Source organism: Colletotrichum spaethianum (genome assembly GCF_022836535.1).
Source record: "Colletotrichum spaethianum MAFF 239500 DNA, contig16, whole genome shotgun sequence".
NCBI classification, from domain to species: Eukaryota; Fungi; Ascomycota; class Sordariomycetes; order Glomerellales; family Glomerellaceae; genus Colletotrichum; species Colletotrichum spaethianum.
Genome location: NW_026054786.1, coordinates 918660 through 937826, shown reverse-complemented (window position 1 = coordinate 937826; position 19167 = coordinate 918660). Strand labels below are relative to the sequence as shown.

At 51.1% G+C, this 19167-nt stretch overlaps 5 protein-coding genes across 5 annotated transcripts; all 5 read right to left on the bottom strand.

Moving 5' to 3' along the window:
* Positions 1-1102: 1102 nt before the first annotated feature.
* Positions 1103-2857, bottom strand: ColSpa_06763 (ATP-dependent RNA helicase MSS116, mitochondrial; the record flags this gene model as incomplete). Its single annotated transcript, XM_049272975.1, has 1 exon — positions 1103-2857. One exon carries the CDS (start codon positions 2855-2857, stop codon positions 1103-1105), a length of 1755 nt encoding a protein of 584 aa, XP_049128932.1.
* Positions 2858-4440: 1583 nt separating this feature from the next.
* Positions 4441-5901, bottom strand: ColSpa_06762 (uncharacterized protein; the record flags this gene model as incomplete). Its single annotated transcript, XM_049272974.1, has 2 exons — positions 4441-5025; positions 5074-5901. The coding sequence occupies 2 exons, from the start codon at positions 5899-5901 to the stop codon at positions 4441-4443; spliced, it is 1413 nt and encodes a 470-aa protein (XP_049128931.1).
* Positions 5902-6774: 873 nt separating this feature from the next.
* Positions 6775-7490, bottom strand: ColSpa_06761 (uncharacterized protein; the record flags this gene model as incomplete). The annotated part of the gene is given in 2 exon segments (XM_049272973.1): positions 6775-6783; positions 6795-7490. The coding sequence occupies 2 exon segments, from the start codon at positions 7488-7490 to the stop codon at positions 6775-6777; spliced, it is 705 nt and encodes a 234-aa protein (XP_049128930.1).
* Positions 7491-12715: 5225 nt separating this feature from the next.
* Positions 12716-13588, bottom strand: ColSpa_06760 (valine--tRNA ligase, mitochondrial; the record flags this gene model as incomplete). Its single annotated transcript, XM_049272972.1, has 1 exon — positions 12716-13588. One exon carries the CDS (start codon positions 13586-13588, stop codon positions 12716-12718), a length of 873 nt encoding a protein of 290 aa, XP_049128929.1.
* Positions 13589-14613: 1025 nt separating this feature from the next.
* On the bottom strand, positions 14614-19128 carry ColSpa_06759 (ATP-dependent bile acid permease; the record flags this gene model as incomplete). The annotated part of the gene is made up of 1 exon (XM_049272971.1): positions 14614-19128. One exon carries the CDS (start codon positions 19126-19128, stop codon positions 14614-14616), a length of 4515 nt encoding a protein of 1504 aa, XP_049128928.1.
* Positions 19129-19167: the final 39 nt, after the last annotated feature.

Below are 19167 nucleotides of genomic sequence, written 5' to 3'. Positions count from 1 at the left end.
TGAATTGGGGAGCGTGTTTGCAAAACGGGAGGGGGAAAAAAAATTAGGGATTCGCGCGTTGGTCAGGTGTTGTTGTCTTTTGGGCAGCGGAGGGATTTTCCCCGACGCAAGCATTTACTCGGGGGGAGGGCATTATCTTTCTCACGACATGGGGTCTATCAGTGACCACGGGGCGGATTGGCGACGCTTTTACGTGTACATGTATAACCGGCGATTATGATGAATGTCCATTGATACAATATTACCCTTACGCTTCCGTCTTCGTGCCTGGGCCTGTCGAGGCCGGGTTCGGTGTCTTTCGAGTGCGGCCTCGGCGGTGAATGTGTAGATGACCGATGTGCGCTGGTATGCACAGGACCGAAATGGGACGGTTCTGGCGCAACAGTGGCAACCCTTGAAGCTAGACTTGAGCAAGGATGTGAGAAACCCTCGTCGCGGTCTCCATGTCTTTCCAAAGTGGTTCCGTCAACACAGGTCGTCCAGCATGTCTGACTCCCAACAACAAGCGCAGGAGATTCGTCCCGGAGACAGCGACCAAGACGTGGATGTAGCGACGGGCTTGGCTTCCGTCCGGCGCTCGGCACGGCACCGTCATCACGACCTCGCGCCTGCGGCTCCGGGCCGTGGAACCAGTTGGCCTGCGCGCTCTTCGCCGGGTGAGGATGGATGCGACGTGACACGCCGCATGGGCGTCACGATGTTCTGGGCACGGTATTATACTGGAGGAGGCCGAAAGGATGCGAATATGGATTATCAACCTTGAGTCAGGATTGTCACTTCATAAAAGAAGCGCCGTCGAGAGCAAAGACAAAACCACACGATATCAAAAAAAGGGACAGGAACATTCTTTTTTGAAAGTAAAGCGTCTTCAAGGCTCTTTGATTTTATTGCAACCAGGCCCTGGATATGGTTGACTTTTCCCGACTTCTAATACCGAAAACCGAAAACCACGTCTATACCGACAACGCCAGCCACCTATCCCAGGTGTATCCCATCTCCCGTCGTACAGATGTATGAGGGTATCAAGTTGTAGTAGTAAACAAGCTCAGGACCGCCAGAAAAATGTGCAAGTAAAGAAACAGACATGAAGCGTCGTGAGAATCTAGAAACGTCCACCACGTCTTCCGCCGCCGCGGCCACCACCACCGCCGCCACCGCCGCCACCACGACCACCCGAGCCACCGCTGCGGCCTTCTCCGCCGCCTCCACCACCGCCGCCACCGCCGCGGTGTCCGTGACGGCCCTTGGGCGCATCCGGAATGACGACGAGGCCTCTAGTGCCGCGGAGACCCATCTTGCCGATGGTGCTCTTCTGGATAGGGGGCGTCTCCGGGGAGGCAAGGGCGTCGCGAGCGAAAATGTTGCCCTCGGCAACGAGCTGCTCCTTCTCCCACTTGAGAGGCTTCATCCAGTTCTTGTAGTAACCCAACCAAGCTTGGTAGATCTTGGCCTTCTGCGCCTCGTCGATACGCTGCTCGGCGATTTCGTAGACCTGCTCGGCGGCCGAAAGGTCGGCGGGGCGGGTCTCGAAGGAGATCTCCTTGAGAGTCCACTGTGGGAAGAAGCCTTCAACCTCGGCAACAATGAAGATACCGCGGCCCTCGGCGCCCGCACGGGCGGTACGGCCGAGGCGGTGGATGTACGACTCCTTGTCGGCGGGGATGCCGACCTGGAAGACGGAGGTGACGCCAGGGAAGTCCATGCCGCGGGCGATAACGTCCGTGGCGACGAGGATGCCGGACTTGGAGTCGCGGTAGTCGTTGGTCGTCTTCGTGCGCTTGCTCTGGGAGATGCGGGAGTGCAGGACGGCTGTAGGAGGCATGCCGGGGATGTTGGCGAGGACGTCACCGTAGAAGTCGGCGAGGGCGGCCGTCGGGGCGAAGATGATGGCCTTGAAGGTCTCGGGCCCGACGTGGGCAGCCTCCTCGCGGATGGCGCCGACCATGGCGGGGGCAACGGCGGCGAAGGTGGGCACTTTGATGAGGTGCTGGGGAACACGCTCATGGGTGTTGGCCTCGCCGGCCGGGATGGTGGAGATGAATTTGTAGCCCTTGGAGAGAATGAGGCCGGCGACCTGCTCAACGTGAGTGGCGATGGTGGCGGAGAAGAGCATGCCTTGGCGGTTGGTCTGAGACTTGTCGGGAAGGGCGCGGACGATGTCTTTGAGGGCGGGCATGAAGCCCATGTCGAGGAGACGGTCGGCCTCATCGAGCACCAGGGTATCGAGGTGGCGGAAAGACTCCTTGATGTACTCATTTGAGAGGTGGTCGATGAGACGCCCGGGGGTGGCGATGAGGATGTCGCAGCCGTTAAGAATCTGCTTCTCCTCACGGTCCTTGTTTGTGCCTCCGATGGCGATGCTGACGCGGTACTGCGGGAGACGCTGCAGGAGAGCCTGGGCCTCTTTGGCGATTTGCATGGCCAGCTCGCGGGTAGGCGAGATGACGAGGAGGGAGATTCCGGCGCCACGGCCGCGGTTGTTGGTGATGAGCGTCTGGATGGCAGGGAGGAGGAAGGCAATGGTTTTGCCCGTACCAGTCTTGGCCTGGACAAGGCAGTCGCCGCGCTTGGGAGGCAGAAGTTCGGTCAGAGTGGCCGCCTGGACGGGCATCATGTGGTCGAACTTGAGATCCTGGGTGATGGCCTGGATCAGGGCCGGGTTGACGCCAACCATGTCGGCGAACCTCGGTGTGTCCTCAGGAACGGGCTCGGTGAGGGGCGGCGCAGTGCTCTGAGGCGCTGCTGCAGCCGGCGCCGGCGCGGGCTGGGCCGCTCTGGGGGACTCATTGTATGGCGCATCCCGACGGTCGCGTCTGGGACCACGCTTCTGGTTCGAGCCTCTTCCTCTGCGGTCCATGATGTCGATTTGAGGGGGTGTTTCTGGGGGGATTACGGCGAGAATTTTCAAGCCGTGTTGAGAGGTGATGTCAAGGGGAAAATTTCCTGGAACAACAGGGACCTGACGAAACTGCTCTAGGCTGGGTCTAGCGCGCGCTGCGATAAGAAGCTCCGGAAGGAGCGATAAGGATTCTAGGGGTCCTGTGCAACTGCACACCGCCCGATCCACTTTGCCCCGCCCCCGCTTCTTTTACACGGGCAAGCTGCTGATAGAATACCAGCACGAGAACATGTCTTCACCTCCTCTTTTCTCTCTAGCATATTTGCTTTAACCTTAAAGGCCCTAAACTTGTTTTCTGGTTATTTAATTACCGTGTATGATTTGATTTATCCAGGACGAAGAGTGCAAGACACTTGAGGGTGGAAATCAAAGTCCCCGAGGTCTACACGATCCAGTCTTGAGAGCCATCATCTACATGCAAAAATGTATGAGTAGCCAACAGCTTAGATTACCTCCAACTAGCCTACAACAAGATAGAATTTCCTTAGTTAGTCAGTGGATATTTCAATCCGGAAGAAGCCTGTTTAACTCATCAGTCTGATCAATTTTGCTCTCAAAATCTACTTCTAAGTGCTTGATAGAACTGCAATTGATGAATGCTATGCAGCAAGCGCAATTAGCTGAACTTCGCCGCTACATAATAAACCACGACACATTCTTCAAAGAGTAGACTGCAGGACATTATGGCAGCTCACGGCATTACGATGCAAAATGGTAACCATGCCATTTTGATGAATAAAAAATGCCCATGTAGCCGGAACATTCGAGCAGTTCCGAGACTACTCTTGATGAAAATGCAAACTTTTTCCAACAGAGAGCCTCTTGTACTAAGCCACCCCAATACTAATGCCATTCTACAGCTCAAAGTGAGATGAAATTCAATGAATTGAATCGTCTAGCATTGAACATCAAACTTTAACATTTGGAACTGTGAAACACATCAATCATAAGTAGTACCTAGGATATTGTGGTGAATCAGATGATCTATTCGTTGACGGCTGTTGGCTGACATTCAGGGTTACCGGCGGTGCTGGCCGAATGGAAACCGGAGTCTCGGATGTAAAAGCCGACTCTGGCGACATGGAATCGATAGTCCTTATCGTTGATGACCTGCCGGGTGTTATTGGCGGAATGTTTCCATCTGGGTCGTTAGACAAGGCCGTCGGGAGCTCATGGAAATGTGATGGCGACGGTGAATATCCTGGCTGAGGTGGCATGGAATGATCTACCACAGATTTGGCATGGGTTACACTCCGTGCTGGCGACTGAGGATCTGTTTTTGTTTGTGATTGCGTGTTCATAGAGTTACGCTGTCGCATACTATGCCTGTTGGCATGCTGCTGTTCCCCAGTCGTGTTCTGTGCAGTTGAAGAGGGTGAAATGGGTTGGAGACTGTAGCGCATCCTATGATCGATTTCTCGGCAAAGACTTCCAAGAAACATCTTATAGATATCTCCTTCCGCAAATTCTGTATCTATGAGATCTCTGTTTGTTTAAAGTCAGCCATTTTCTGCTTCAAGCTTCAAGAAACCGGACGGGGCTCACGGGCAGCCGTTGTACCACAAGTCGTCATCGAGGCGTCTGAGCCTCTCACTTGCCCCTTTGTCGTTTCCGAACTGAATAAACTGAATAGTTATTGGGCGGATTGTGGAGATGCCCTCTCGATCGAGGGGCTGATCCGACTCAACGTAGGTAAGGTCTCCGTGTATATCTCTCAGGCCATGGAATGCAGATGTGAGATACACATCCAGAGTATACTCATCGTGCATACCTTCCCATATACCATCGGTCAATACGATGATCGTTCTTTTCCGTGTCTCTGGTTTCGACAACTTAGCTCGAGTGTAGACGTTGACGATCCTTTCCAGCTCTGGCACAATTGTTGTCTGGCAAACTACTAGCCCGTTCTTGGCTGGTTTACCCAGATCCATAGCTCTGGCAAACTGTTGAACCGTTTGGGACTTTTCTTCCCGCACAATAGCCTTGGGATTGGTGTCTGGATTGGTGAAGTAGAGTTCCATGCCGTTGTCGTCATAGCCTAGGACTCTCCACACAAGAACTTCCAAGAGCTCGGTAGCTTGCTTCCAGTGCTTCACCATTGTGGACCCATTATCCACAAGAAAAATCTATTCCTGTTAGTTATGAGTAAGATTCATTATCATGGAGAGTCCTACTAGATCACGGTCTTTGAACTGCTTCAATAATTGCTTATCCAGGTCGTCCATGTTTCCCCAGGAGCGTTTTCCTTTGACCGTCGTTTTCTGCTTGTTGAAGAGAGAACTCAGGCTTTTCATTTTGGGTCTGTATTTCAATCCTGTCTCCTCTAGCTCTTGCTTAACCTGCCAGACTGTCACGATATCGCGTTGCGGTTCTTCTTCCTGGGGATGGTAGTCTTCTGAGTCCATTGGCACCGGAGATGCGATCATCTCCAACGGATGATTCCTAGACGACGTAGAAATGTGTCTTTGAACAGATCCGTCACGTTCATATCTCTGAGAAGCATCTGTAGCTCTTTTACTGCTAGGAAGGCTCAGCGATGCACGCGATGCAGTTGCCGAAATCTCGCCCAGCTTTCGTGACCGTTGAGCTGTCGGCAGAATCTCTTCGTCCAGAAGCTTCCACCTACTCTCGAACTCAACATCTGGAGGGGGTATTTTGATATCTTTGAGTCGTTTTGTGGTCTCCGTTGCATCCGGTCTTTTGATCCCAGAATTATGATCGTAGGTTCGCTCAACTTCAAGATCAATGCTTTGAAGCAGATCAAGCAACTCGGGAGGTACTTCCGATGTCTTCGACTCCTTTAGCTTCAATATTCTCTCGAACTCTTCGCAAACCTTCTCGGCTTTCCATCTTCTCTCGCTGGCCACCAGCATATGGTTATCCACCATGTCCAGGACGGCGGCCGAAAAAATGTCCGTCTGCCGGGCTGCTTCGCGAAGGTATTTGTGCCAATGAAGGACGTCCTGGAGAACTTCCTCGCCGTTGTGGAAGACGTCGCTCATTTTTTGGGTTGCATTATAATATGCTTGGCGACGGAGTTGGTTGAAGATCAGGAACCCTTGCTTTCCGAGAACGACATACGTTGCAGCTATAGAAAACAAACAACCAAGAGACCAGACGTCACTTTCGGGTGTCACCCCTGATCTGAATTTTGCTAAACCGTCCAGAAATGCGGTTTTTTCGGGTGCAGCTATTGATAATTGTTAGTAATTGTTAAAAACACAGCCCCGGGTTCAACAACTTTGCCAATGCTGGCGTAGCTTACCATAGGTTCGGGTGCCTCCTACTGATTTGGACTGCGGCAAGACGGATTTACCAGTGGTTTTTAATAACATACTTGCTTCGCCGGGATCTGCCAACTTGAACTTGTAGTCTACTCGAAGGATGTTTTCCGGTTTGATATCACCATGCCATCTAAGTATTACTCCATTAGCTAGTGCTCTTACTATATCAAAGTTCCATGCACGGCTTCACTCACGTCAAGTATTTGCGACGGTCAATTTCAACCGTATGGATGGAGGCCAAGGTTTTGGAAATGTCGGACATCGAATCCCAAAACCCCTGAATTTCTTGGAACGATATTGGCGGTGATTCTTTCAGCATGGCCTCATAGAAGTCGAACTCTGCCAACTCGAGGACAATGTTGTAGTATTCTTGTTTCCCCTGTCTCCCATCTTTCGAGACGATTTCGGAGTTCTGAAACCATCCGATGTACCTGATTAGACCCTCTTGGTGCTCGAGGTTTTTGAATATTCGCTGCTCATTCTCAAAATGATCGTACTTGTGAGGTAGAAACTGTTTGAGTGCGAACCGGTATGTCTGTCAGGTAGAAGCACATGTTAGTTGCAATTTCTAACAATGACGAAAAGCAGATGCTAGTGGAGCTGGTTCTTACATAACCCTTGCTGTTGCCGCCATGCGTTCCTTTTTCCTGTCTTTCTACCCGCGCAGATGCCATACTTTTCCGTAGCTCTGGGCCCACAAGCTCTTCAGGAACATCAATCTCATACAGAGATGCGGTGTTTTCCCTAGGGCCTTTTCCATCACGGTATGGTGTGATCTTGTGTTTGAAGGAAAACGGGCTGATGCAATCTGGGTACTTGCGACCCATACCCATTTCGAATCGAATAGGACACCAACAGAATTGTTGCTTATAGAAGCGCTTGTGGAAGTCGGCAAACCTGGATGGTGATGGAATGTAGCGGAGTAGACGGGGATAGTCGATAGGTAAGGCGTCGGTGTTGAAGTTGCACTCTCGGAACTGATGAATAAGGGCTGGAGCGCCAATATCCAGCAATATGTAGAATACTGATAGGTAATCATCATAATCTCGCCGTCTTAGGTGAGGGGGATTTGAGTTGTGTTGGAAGTATGCCGTTTGCGCCAGGCGATCGAGTTTGTCGACGTACATGGAGTCTGTCTGGTATGCCGGAGACGGCAGCGCAGACGTTAGTCTTTTGGTGACATTCTCAACTAGTACGAACTCCTCTCCAGAAGCGGATATTCTAGTTTCCTCTTTCCGAATTATGTCGAACTCTTCGAGAGCGGCCTTGAACTGTTCGTTGAAGTTGGGAAGATTCTCTTGGCTCATCGTGAGGGTCGAGAAGCAGTTAACGCGCAGAAGGGAAGACCTCTGGAGCAAGTAGCAGGTGAGGAACGTCGGACAAGAACCAGTGCGACCGGTGAGATAATCGTAGGATGATCACAGGCGTTAAAATGAACCGTACAGCTCGTTCAACAAAAATGAACTGACACCAGCCCCTTTTGACACCGATGAAGAACAATGCTATTGATCTTGACGAAATCAACGCAATCGACAGTGATGGGTGAACAAAAGAGAAAGATTGATGAAGGAGGAGAGAAGGCTGCGTTCCAAGAACCCGTCCTAAAAGGAAAAGGGAGGGGCTCCAATGTCCATAAACGTGCGGCTGAACAGCCCCGGCAGCTTGAGTCTGTCGCTTCTTCGCAGATAAGGATTATGTTTCTTTCTGGGAGCAGCTGGAGAGTCGAGACGGTCGCCGCCTAACGACAAGGATGAAATTTTTACATATGCTTTCCTACATGCATGTACTTCATCTCGGATGCGATATGGATTAAAAAACTCATTTAAGTCCTGTTAAAACTTCCATTTTGTTCTCATAGTACCTGGCTTATGTCAAAATAACCATCACATAACGCCTGCTGCCAAGCTCCTCTACATAGTAGGTGGGAAGAAGAGTCCGCCAAAGGCCTCCAGGTTAATGAAGCGCAATCACCTGCGGCATGCTGCCCATCACATCACATCTCGTTGAAGGCTGGCGGTGAAGAGTCGGGAACCGGGGTTGAGTGCCTGCCCCCCCCCCCCCCTCTCTCTCTCTTTAGTATAGATGCGGAACCCAGACAGTCCCTAAGCTGTCGGCCGTTGCGAAGGCTCAGTTTCGTAGATGAAAAAAAATAGTTGGGGTTGCCCCTTGTTGGGCCAGCGGCAGTTCGGTCACCCGCGGTCACTCTAACGGGTTTGGTTCGTAGACATTCTTACCACGGCATCCACACGCCTTGCGGCTCAAGACGTGAGTGAATGGTTCGATGTGATGCTGACCGAGATTCGTGCTAGGTAGCCTTCAATCCTATGAGGCGACCAGATTGCCTTGCGTTTGCCTGCTTCCCGCCCTCGCCCTAAGAACTTCCCGCTGACCAAAGCCTGCCGGCCCTACCCACCTAGCTGGATGGCACGACAGTTGTGTTCCACCAGTCAAGCACTAGTGAAGTTCAAAAAGCGGTGGTTCCCACTCGATGTTTTTCTACATTTCGCCCGCTTCTCACACCCTTTCTTGCTGCCCCGCCACAGCCTGCTTGCTAAAAGCTCACTACCAACCGTCACCCGCAGATATATCTGCCTGACAGCCTGATCCTTACTTGGCATTTACTCTCCGCCCCTAAACGAGGCTTGAATATTGCGACTTCAGCAAAAGGTCTTCAGTATGTCGGGAGAAACCCCGAGCCGATCTGGACCCAAAAAGTCACACAGCTGGAAGAAGCCAACAGCTCAAGATGAACAGACACCCAAAGTCCGACGTAGGGAAACATTGCCACCTGCTCCTATGGGATGGGTTGAAGTAAATATTTCCGCATACAACTTGAAGTGGCCCAAACTCCAAAGCTGGTTGGTTCGTCGTTTCAAGATCCAAGATGGAGATCATCATTTCAAAGAACGCCAGGTGAGATTTCCGTCGTGTTCCTCAAAGTCTGTCAGTATTCGGAAATAAACACGACTAACACCACCCTCAACTTTGTAGGCGTTGTATGAAGATGAGTTCTTCTTTTTTGCCCCAGACCGCCTAACAGATGTACGCAAGATTCTTGAAAACCATTTTGCCAGCAGAAGCTAACACTACATTTACTGATTAGGGTGACAAGCGGGCCATCGACGATTTGCGAGAAAGAAACGACGACGACACTGCCAGACTCCTCAATCGACGAGACCGCACCCCAGATCGGGAACAGCGAGTACAAGACAACAAAGACTTTTGATCATCATAAAGAGTCAAGATTTTATCACTGGTTAGGGTGTTTTATACAGCTGCGTAAGGCGTTCGTCTCATGAAAGGACTGCCCATAGGCTTTTCTTCGGTCACCGACCTCGAATGGAATTGGTTTCATTGCATTCTTAGCGTACAACGAACGGTTGGGTCGAGGGAGATGGCCACACACTTGTCATTGGTTGCTGCGTCCTCCGGCGCTTACTTTCGGTGACAACGCATGAAGGCTTGCATGTGAAACCTTGTCACACTGGTCCTATCTAAACCGCTCGGCTTTCTGTGTCCATTTTTCTTACCCCTAGTTTGTCCACCTTTTGTATGATGCTTATCTGCCCTGTTGTCTGCCTCGGCTACACTGCGCCACACGGATGACACAAGAAGCCTCGTCGCTGTCTGTATGCCCTCGGCTGACATAGTAGGTGCAATAGGAAGTGGTTCCGTTTTAAGAGAACATGCCTGCACCCTTCTCATCTATTCTCTATTTCGAGGTTCTTTTCATGTCATTAGTTCAACATTCTTCTGAATTGACAACATCTTGAATAAAAATAATGACTTCCATTTCTGACTTCGCAGCGGTCTGTGAGGCATATAAACAATATCCGCTACATTATCCATCTACTCACGCGTATGGAACAGCTGCTCTTGTAGCACAGCGAAGCAGATTATGGAACTGCAAGGATCATCTTTTCACTGGCCAAGAGGATGAATATCAAGTGTCGATACGTGACATTTCAGCGTCCGGAAATGTTAACAAACTCAACATCTTCGATAACGACACATTAGGCGAACATCTGGGACTTACCCAGGTGACTAGCCCGCAACAGTCTCCCTTAGAAACTCCCTGGAAAAAAGACCTCAGTTGTCGCTTCATGTGAGTCCTTTCATATTCTGGGAGTGCTAGCTAACCCACTGGTAGCTTTCTCTCTGCAACAACCACACTAGGGCCACTGGAGCTAAGCGCCAGAATGCTGTTGCGGCTACTAGCATTCTACCAAGTCATGCCACAATTTCTAGATTTTTTGTACATCTATGCCTCGCCCCATGGCCTAGATAAAGAGGGACGCTTCTCTGGATTCAAGACAGATAAAGTGCTGTCGAATCCAGTTCCTGGCACCTCAATTCCAGAGCTCGGAAGAAGCGGGAGACGATATCAAGTTTGCTACAATCTCAAGAATCCTGCATTGAAAGACAATGGTTCTTGGAAGATTCGGCAGTCAGTCCTACATCATCAATTTGACGTTAGCAACGGCAATCAGTTGTGGATGATCGGCGATCCGCATGCCTCTCTCAAAGACCGAGTCAGTGACCTCTATCATGAGAAGAGGATCTATCCTACGAGTTTCAGTACAATGCAGCAAGGTTTCCAATCTTCCCTTGACATTCATCTTACCTTTGCATACTGGGCAGCGTCAGAATGGAGATGGAATGTTCAGTTTCTAGAACAGGAGGCAGACAGAATCGTAAGGCTCGAAAATGCACACAAGACATATATGCAGCATTGCCACTAACATACCGACAGACTCTTACAGCTGCTCTAATCAGAGAGAAGTCTCATATTGAATTCTTGGATCCAGGCTCACTTGGTGATGTACAGAGATGGGAGGAGAAAACTAACGAGTCCCTTATTGCCATGGAATCAAACGTCAACATTATGAAGCTGCTACAAAGGTTTTACGAAGACCTTGTCAAGGACGATGATTTCCCATCGAAAGAGTCCCAGGTTTCCCAAAAGATGGTCAGGAGTTTCTCTGTCAAACTGGAGGAAATTATCTGCGATACCCAAATGCAGGCCGCCCGAGCCAGAGTTCTGGTGAAGATTGTTGCTGACCGGAAAACTGTTGTAAGGAAGCTTCCCGTTGATTTTGAGGCAACTTTTCTTGGAATTACGATTAAGACTGACACTTCGTTCATATGAACAGCTAATCCAACATCTTCAGACACAGACAGCCATTATATCTTCCAAGCTCACCGCTAGCATGTATGAGCAAGCAGATCGTAGTGCAATGGAGGCTATTGCAGTGCGGATTGTAACAATCGTAACTTTGATATTCCTTCCAGCCACGTTCTCTAGTGTAAGCAGATGAAGATGCGTGTGATGCCGTGCATATAAACTGACCTCATCAGACGTTTTTTAGTACGGACGTTGTCAAGTATCAAGGCGGAGAAGCATTCTCAAATAAAGCCCTTGAACGTTTCCTCGAGGTCACCTTTGCACTCATGCTTCTGACTTTTGTTCCGGCTGGTTTTTGGTTCTGGGTTGAGTGGCGTCGACGGATGCGAAAGTCACATCAAACTAAAGATAACTTCGATGATTTGTTCCCTCGAAACGTGGGCAAAAACTTCTCGGAAAGGGACTGAACTATCGCCTGACCCTACTTATCTTAACGGAAGAAGCTGGAGAATCTGGGGCAGCTACCATTACTCAGAGTACAGAATTGGGTGACCAAGGCACTTGCGACTCTTTCGCGCGACAAGTCATGTTTGGGTACAGGATTGCACTGAGTCCGCCAAAACTGGCCATTGTGCGCAATCCTAACCAATTATACCGGCATCAGTTTGGAGTTAAACTTCAGGGGGCAATCAGGAAGGGCGTTAAACTGAGGTATGTGCCATTAGTATCTAAAACGAAAATTCGATTTATTTGTGTCAAGGGCGCATCGTGTGCGTAAGCAAATAGGTCGCAAAATTTTCTTAGTTTCTATGATAAGATGTCCAAGAATGATCATAAGCCCGCGAGATTCTCCGTCCAAGCCGTCACCATATTAGTGGCTATGAAGCAAATCATATACTATCAATAGGATGCTTGCATCCGAGTCTCTGAGGTCTTTCCAATGAGATACCGTTCTTTACCGAGGTAATTTCATATCAGAATGCTTAAGCTTGTAATCGATCAGCAAGAGTCGGTTCCTGAAGGTCTGGCTTCTCTAACGTTGTTTCATTGTGATAGATGGATAGAACACTGAACAATGAGACGTTTAAGTCATCAACCAAGACTCTAGTCTGAATGGGCAAACGCGACACCTAGGCTTCTTCGTCACCGTGTATATGCCTGCCATAGGGCTCTAATGATTTTGGCGTAGGAATGGTCCTAATTTGGAACCCGTTAGACAGGTTTCTGCTTTGACCACTTTTGCACACCTATAGATTCACCTCACATCTATCACGGGCACTGTTTGTATCCAATGGACCGATTTCGTTTTATCTCATCAGCGCTACACCGATGTTTTCTAGATACAAATGCCTCTCTGGACCTCTACAACCCAGAAACAAGCGAAACAACCACACATTAGCAATATCTTTATGCCTTGAAGAAGGCAATCACAGCCTTGGTGAACTGATCAGGGTCCTGCATGGGCGCAAAGTGGCTGACACCAGTGAGGGTGGTAACCTTGCTGCCGGGGATGGCCTTGTTCAAGATACCAGGGACGTCCCGGTTGACGGCCTCCTCGTGATCGCCGTCCGCAATCATGACCTTGGTGCCGTCGATGCTCTTGAGCTGCGCGTCCGTGAACTGCGGCAGGGTGGCCTCCATCGTCGCAACCTTTGTCCCAAAGTCGGTGAAGTTGGCTTTGGGCTGGAGGGTGGCGTACTCTTTCTGGCAGCGCGTGACGAATTCTGCGTAAATTGCCGTGTCGGCAAAAGTGGCGTTAGTCTGGTCGGGCTTGGACGAGGCGCCAAAGAGGAAGGCCTTGTTGATGGGCGCTGCGGTGACGGGGTTGATGAGCGCCGAGAGCGTGGCGATGCCGCCGTCAGACCACCCGACGACGTTGTACTTCGTCACGCCCGCGCCCTTGAGCAGGGCGTAAATGTCCTCGGCCATCTGGTCGTACGTGAAGACGTCATTCGTGTTGTACGTTGTGCGGCCGTGGCCGCGGCGGTCGATCGCAATAACGTAGTACCCGGCGTTGATGAGGCGGGTGATGACGGAGCCAAAGTAGGCTGAGTAACCCAGGCCACCGTGGTCCATAACGATGGGCACACCGCCGGCCTTTTCGTTGTACTTTTGCCACCACATCTGGATGCCGTTGATCGGCGTCTTTGTCGTGGAGATCGGAGATGGGAGAGCCGGGGTTGCCGGGAGGACTTGCCAAGCTGGGGTAGTTTGGCGGACGGCCAAGCCCGAGACGGAGCCGGTCAGAGCGACAGCGGCGAGGAGAGCGTTGAAGTGCATTTTGCCGGTTCTTGTTTTGTGGGAAAAGACGGAAATCTCAAAAAGAACGAGAGTATGGGTTGGTAGAAACGAATGTGTGAACAACCACGAGTAGAGAAAGACTGAGTGAGAGACTTGGCGATTTGGAAACCAAAGGCGCGCAGATGGGGTGAAGAGGGAGGATGATCTAGAACATCCGGGGGGTTAATCGTGTAATTAAATACACAGCCATCTCATCATTTCTCCATGTTTTTTTCACCTGCGCGCGCGTACCGAAAGGCTGGAATTGAGTTAATTGCCATTCACTTGACGGCGGAGCCAATCTGAAAATAGGAGGTGCTGTCAAGGATCACGACTCAAGCAGTCCGATTTAGAGTTTGCGCAGTTTTCGCCCTCCCCGCTTGTCCGCGCTGATGAGTTGGTGGCCCTATTGACCGGCTGTCCCGGGAACAGAGCCTCAGTCAACTCGACGATGATTAGTGAGTCTGATGGTAAAATGGGTTGCGGAGAAACGAATGGTTTCTCGGTTAAACGGCAGCCACCAAGTGTTTTCCTGGGGTTTGAGTTTGCTTCTGTCTGGACTCGTAGCCAGTTGTTGCACCCCGGAAATGAGGTCTGTCCTTCCCAAGCGGATGGCTCCTGACAACTTCGGGAGGAGCCGACTGTTCAGCAGTTTGACACATGGGATGACAGGGGTGGCCTGCGTAGAGCACGTCTGGAATTAAGGCAGCATGGCTATACTGCAATGCATTATTCACGCCAGGTTTGTCAAAAGCCTCGATTCTGCATTCGACGTCCAAAAAGAGAGCCCCAGTCGTAGTGCCGATGCTGCCGGTCCGTCCGAAAGGACTGAAGACTATTGAACTTAGGTAGCGGGGGTTGAGCGGGAACGCAACCGGCACCCTTGTGTCCCCAAGACCGATGCTTATGATCAATGCCAAATCTTATAATCGTATCTGTCGAACATAGTTCGTGAATATCAACGAGTGAGATTGTATTTAACGGTGTAAGTCTCTATTCAAGTACTAACGCGGCACTCATCTACTCTACTGGTTTAGTCCTTGCGTTGGGCCATGCTCAACCACCTTTCCCTTGTCCAAACGGATAAAGTAGTTGGCGTCCTGTACAGCCTCTAGCCTATGGGCAATCGTAATGACGGTACTCGTGGTCAGCTCGTTTCTCAAGACCTCTTGCACCCTTGCGGCCGTCTCCTTGTCAATGGAAGCAGTGGCTTCGTCCAAGACCACAATGGGGCTCCTTCTCAAGACGGCCCGGCCAATACCAATCAGTTGGCGTTGGCCTTGGCTCAGATTCTTGCCTCCGCCTTCGACGTGCGAGTAGAGATCCCAGCCGGGACCCAGCACACGGTGCAAGACAACCACGCACTCAGTGTCGGTGTACTGATGCAACGGATCCAAGTTGTCCCGCAGTGTTCCGGGGAACAACACCGGGTCCTGGGCGACGAAGCTCACGCGCTGTCGCCACACATGAACGTCCACATCTGACAGCTTGTAGTTCCCAATGCGGATGGCTCCCTCAGAAGGGTGAATTGTTGCGAGAAGGGCTAGGGCCAGGGTGGACTTACCAGACCCTGTCCTGCCAAGGACCGCGCAGGTCGAACCGCCGGGAATGGTGAACGAGGCTTCCGACACAGAGGGGTCTAAATGAGGCGCGTACTTGAGGGTGACGTTCTCAAAAGTAACGTCGTCCGAATGGTGAGGCCAGCTAGCAGGAGGCGTGACTTCGCCACAAGGTTCCTCGGGGATGTCCAAGAGCTCGATCACACGTTCGACGGAGACGAAGTCCATCTGCAGAGTGCCATACTGCTTGCAGAGATTGTGGGTCGCTTCGACGAACGCCGATGCGGTGGTCAAAACAAAGGCGGTAAGGCCAGGGGAAAGACCTTTGTAGAGCGCGAGGAGGGTAAGTGCGAATGTTGAAATGGCGGAGAGAGCGTCAAACCGGTACATGAGCCAGGCTTGGAGGCTCCAGTAGAAATGGTCCATCTTCTGGAAGGCATCAGTGACGAAAATGTTCATATTCTGGAAGTGATGCTGGGCCTTGAACGCGCGAATAGTTGCCAGTCCGTCGAGCAAGATGCCAAAGTTGGACATGAGTGGGCTTAAAGAGACCATCTCTAATCTTCGCAAGCTTTGAGAAGTAGGCAAGAATCGCATGAAGATGTAGACGAACCAAAGGGTCATGCCAACAGAAAACAGAAGGAACAACGGCGTGACGGAGGCAATGACTACCATGCTCGAGAACCAGGTAATCGACTGCACGGCAACTTCGCGCAACGGCCTCATGATGCCTCCATCGATCATGCCAATATCAGACACGAGGCGGTTCATCAAGCGTCCCACAGGGGTAACATCGTAGAACCGAAAAGTTGCTTTGCTGACTTTGGTGATGACCCTCTTGAACAGGTCCCTTGCTGCTGTGATGATCATGAGCAGAGTGAGGCCTTCCGACAAGGTGTACACAAGAGCCTGAGCAGTGGCAATTGCAAAATAGACCCACAGCCACGGGCGGAGATCAGTGTCGGGGTCTGGGAGTCTGCCAAAAAGCTTTGAAAAATCGATGCCGTTGAATGTTTCTTTCGTTGAGGTTTCGTGTTTGTAAGCTTCTCCCCAGGCTTTGAGAAACCAATAGTTGAGCAGGCTGCCCAATCTGAACAAGCCGAAAACTAGCACAAGCACAGTCCACCACTTGAGCTTTCCAGCTTTGATGTATGTCCAGTAAACCGACAGCATCACGCCTCCGTGAGCTCGATGCTCCTCCTCGATGAACTTGGACGGCACGGCGGCGTCTTGCTGCTCCTCGAGTGTCTGCTCCGGCTCGTCATGATGTGCCACTGGATCGTCATCCTCAGAGAGAAACTTGGCAACTTCGGCTGTCGCTTCTTCCGAGTTTAAAACCCGAGCGGTGTTGTCGGTAACTTCTACCATCTGGCCAGCCAAGTGAAGACAAAGGTCAACTCTATGGGTAACGAGGACCACAGTGCGGCCTTCCACAAGCGGGCCCTGAAGAAGCTTTCTCACGATAGACTCGGCGGTGTTATGATCCAGCGCAGCGAGAGGATCGTCCAACAGCAGCACGCGAGACTGGCTGTATACCGCACGGGCTAAAGCGACACGCGCTCTCTGGCCACCTGACAAGCCAATGCCGTTCTCTCCCATGTCCGATAGATCGCCGTGCTTAAAGTTCGCCAGGTCCGGTAGTAGAGCACATGCATCCAACGTCTGTGTATATCTAGTAGCGTCGAAAGGTGCTGAGAAAAGGATGTTGTCACGGATGCTCATGTGCTGCAGCCAGGGGCTTTGAGCACAATACCCAATGGGTTCGGTTGGTATAATGACATCGCCCATTTGACGATCAAGTTCGCCAAGAATCGCCTGTAGCAACGCCGTCTTACCCGATCCAACTTTACCAAACACAACAGTGAGGCCCTGAGGGAAGCTGATATCGAGGTTCTTTAGCACCGGCTGTTCGTATCCGGGCCAGGCAAATGTCGCCTTGGTGAACTTGATGTCATTCGTTAGATGGTCTGAAAAGATACCTTCCTTATCTGGTTCGCTCATGAACTCCTCAATACGGCCCATGGCAATTGATGCATTTAGAAGGACAGTGATGAGGCTGGGTAGCTCCTTGAAACTGGTCTCTAGCAGAGTGAAGAGAGAAAGGGCGGGGAACGCCACATCGACTGTCAAAGTCCTGCCGGCAATGAACGTGTAGGCGAAGAACGTGGCAACTGGGAAGAGTGTACCAGAAGTGATGTTAAGGGTAGATATCGCAATACTCCATAGACCCGTCACCACTCTGGTGCGCAGCTCGTGTCGTCTGGTGACCATTATGCTATCCAGCCACTTCGATTGCCAATCATACCACCGCAGATGCCGAATTCCTTCGACAAACTGAGATGTTGATTGCAGCCTAGCATCAGTTGCAGCCCTGCGTACGCGCTCGTTCTTGAGGAGTTGAGTGATGAAGATCGTATTCAACATTTGGGCGAAGATTATACAAGCCATTCCGAACAAGCAGGAATAACCCAGGAGTTGCCACACGAGGATGAATGAGAAGATGAACTGAAGTGGCTTCGTAACAATCGTAGGGAATTCCCAAAACCGCTGCGCAACTTCATAGACATCGTTTCTCATGAGATTGAGGATTTTTCCAGTGGTGGCAGGCTGCCTCTGCGCCTTTTGCTTCTGCAGTCGCTGATATTTGGGACGAGTGGATTGACCGCGACGAAACCAGCCCAGGAACCTGCTGAAGCGGCCGGTTTGCTCGTCATTGTTGATGACACCATCGGCACCAGTCTCTTCGTCGTCTTCACTGTCATCGTCCTCGGCGTCGATCATCTTCTCACCAGCAGGCTGGCCAAAGTGTTTCCTAGACAGCGTCTTAGCGTAGATGGTCGTGATCATCTCGCCTCTAGACCGCTCGTAGCAACGCCTGGAGAACCAAAGTTGAAAGACAGCTGCCTGACAGGCGACCAGGCGAACAGCCAAGATAGCAATAGCGTACAGAATAGACACTTCAATGTTCATCGAACCGCTCTGAATAGCCCGCAGGAGCTGTTGCAACAGCATAGGAATAGAGAGAGCCGCAGCACACTCAATGATTCCAAGGCAAGACTGAATGATGAGGTCCAGTCCGTTGGCCGAAAACAACTTGGCTGTCATGGAGCCACGAAGCTCATGAAAGAGAGCATGAAGCCTTTCGTGCTGAAAGTCGAACGGCAACTGCCATACATCTTCATTATGCAACTGCTTCTCGTAACCCCTGGCAATCATTGGCGCCATCCATGACACTGTCATAAATTTCCAAAGTGAAAGGTTGTCTTCAGGGCTGCGGAGCGCGTCTGTTGGCTCCTTTCGGGCAATATCGGAGTCGCTGAGAGAAGGGTCTCGCATCGGCATTGCGACGATGCCGACGATGCCTACTAAGCCGACAACAGGATCTGCAATAACGAGCGTAGAAATCAATCTATGAAGCCTGTAGCTGAATGCTGTCGAAACAATGCCGCACGCCAGGATTACGACATAGAGAAACAGCAACGTCTTGGGTGTCTTCGTAGGGCGGTTGACAGCGGTTATGAGCAACGCCGCAATCCATGGCACAAGGTCTAGAAGACCAAATACGCGACGCGGCGGCGCGAGGACAGACAAGATAGCCTGAACCAGCCCTGCAAGTGCCACTGCAAAAAGGTAGACAGTCCAAAACGTCCAGGGTTTTTTCAAAGAAGGTTGCGCGGCCTCGGAATACAGCGACTCCTGTGCAAAGCCGCGACACCAGGCGGGCCTTTTGCGAAGAAGCGGTCTGACGAGAGCGAGACACACCAGCAAGGCTGCGATTGATGCGCGAACAATGTTTGTGACATCCATAACTCTGGAGGCATTGAAACGAGCCGCCGTGGTCAAGGTCGCGTTCTCGAATTCGGTATGAGACAAAAGAGGAAGATGCGGACCGCCGAGCACATCCTGAAAGGCGGCATAGCTGTAAAAGGCCAATCCTCCCTGGGGAGGCCCGTCGGCTTCAAGGCTTGCAAAGTTACCCATGGTTCAAGGAGTTCAGCAGCGGATGCCTATCAAGACGTG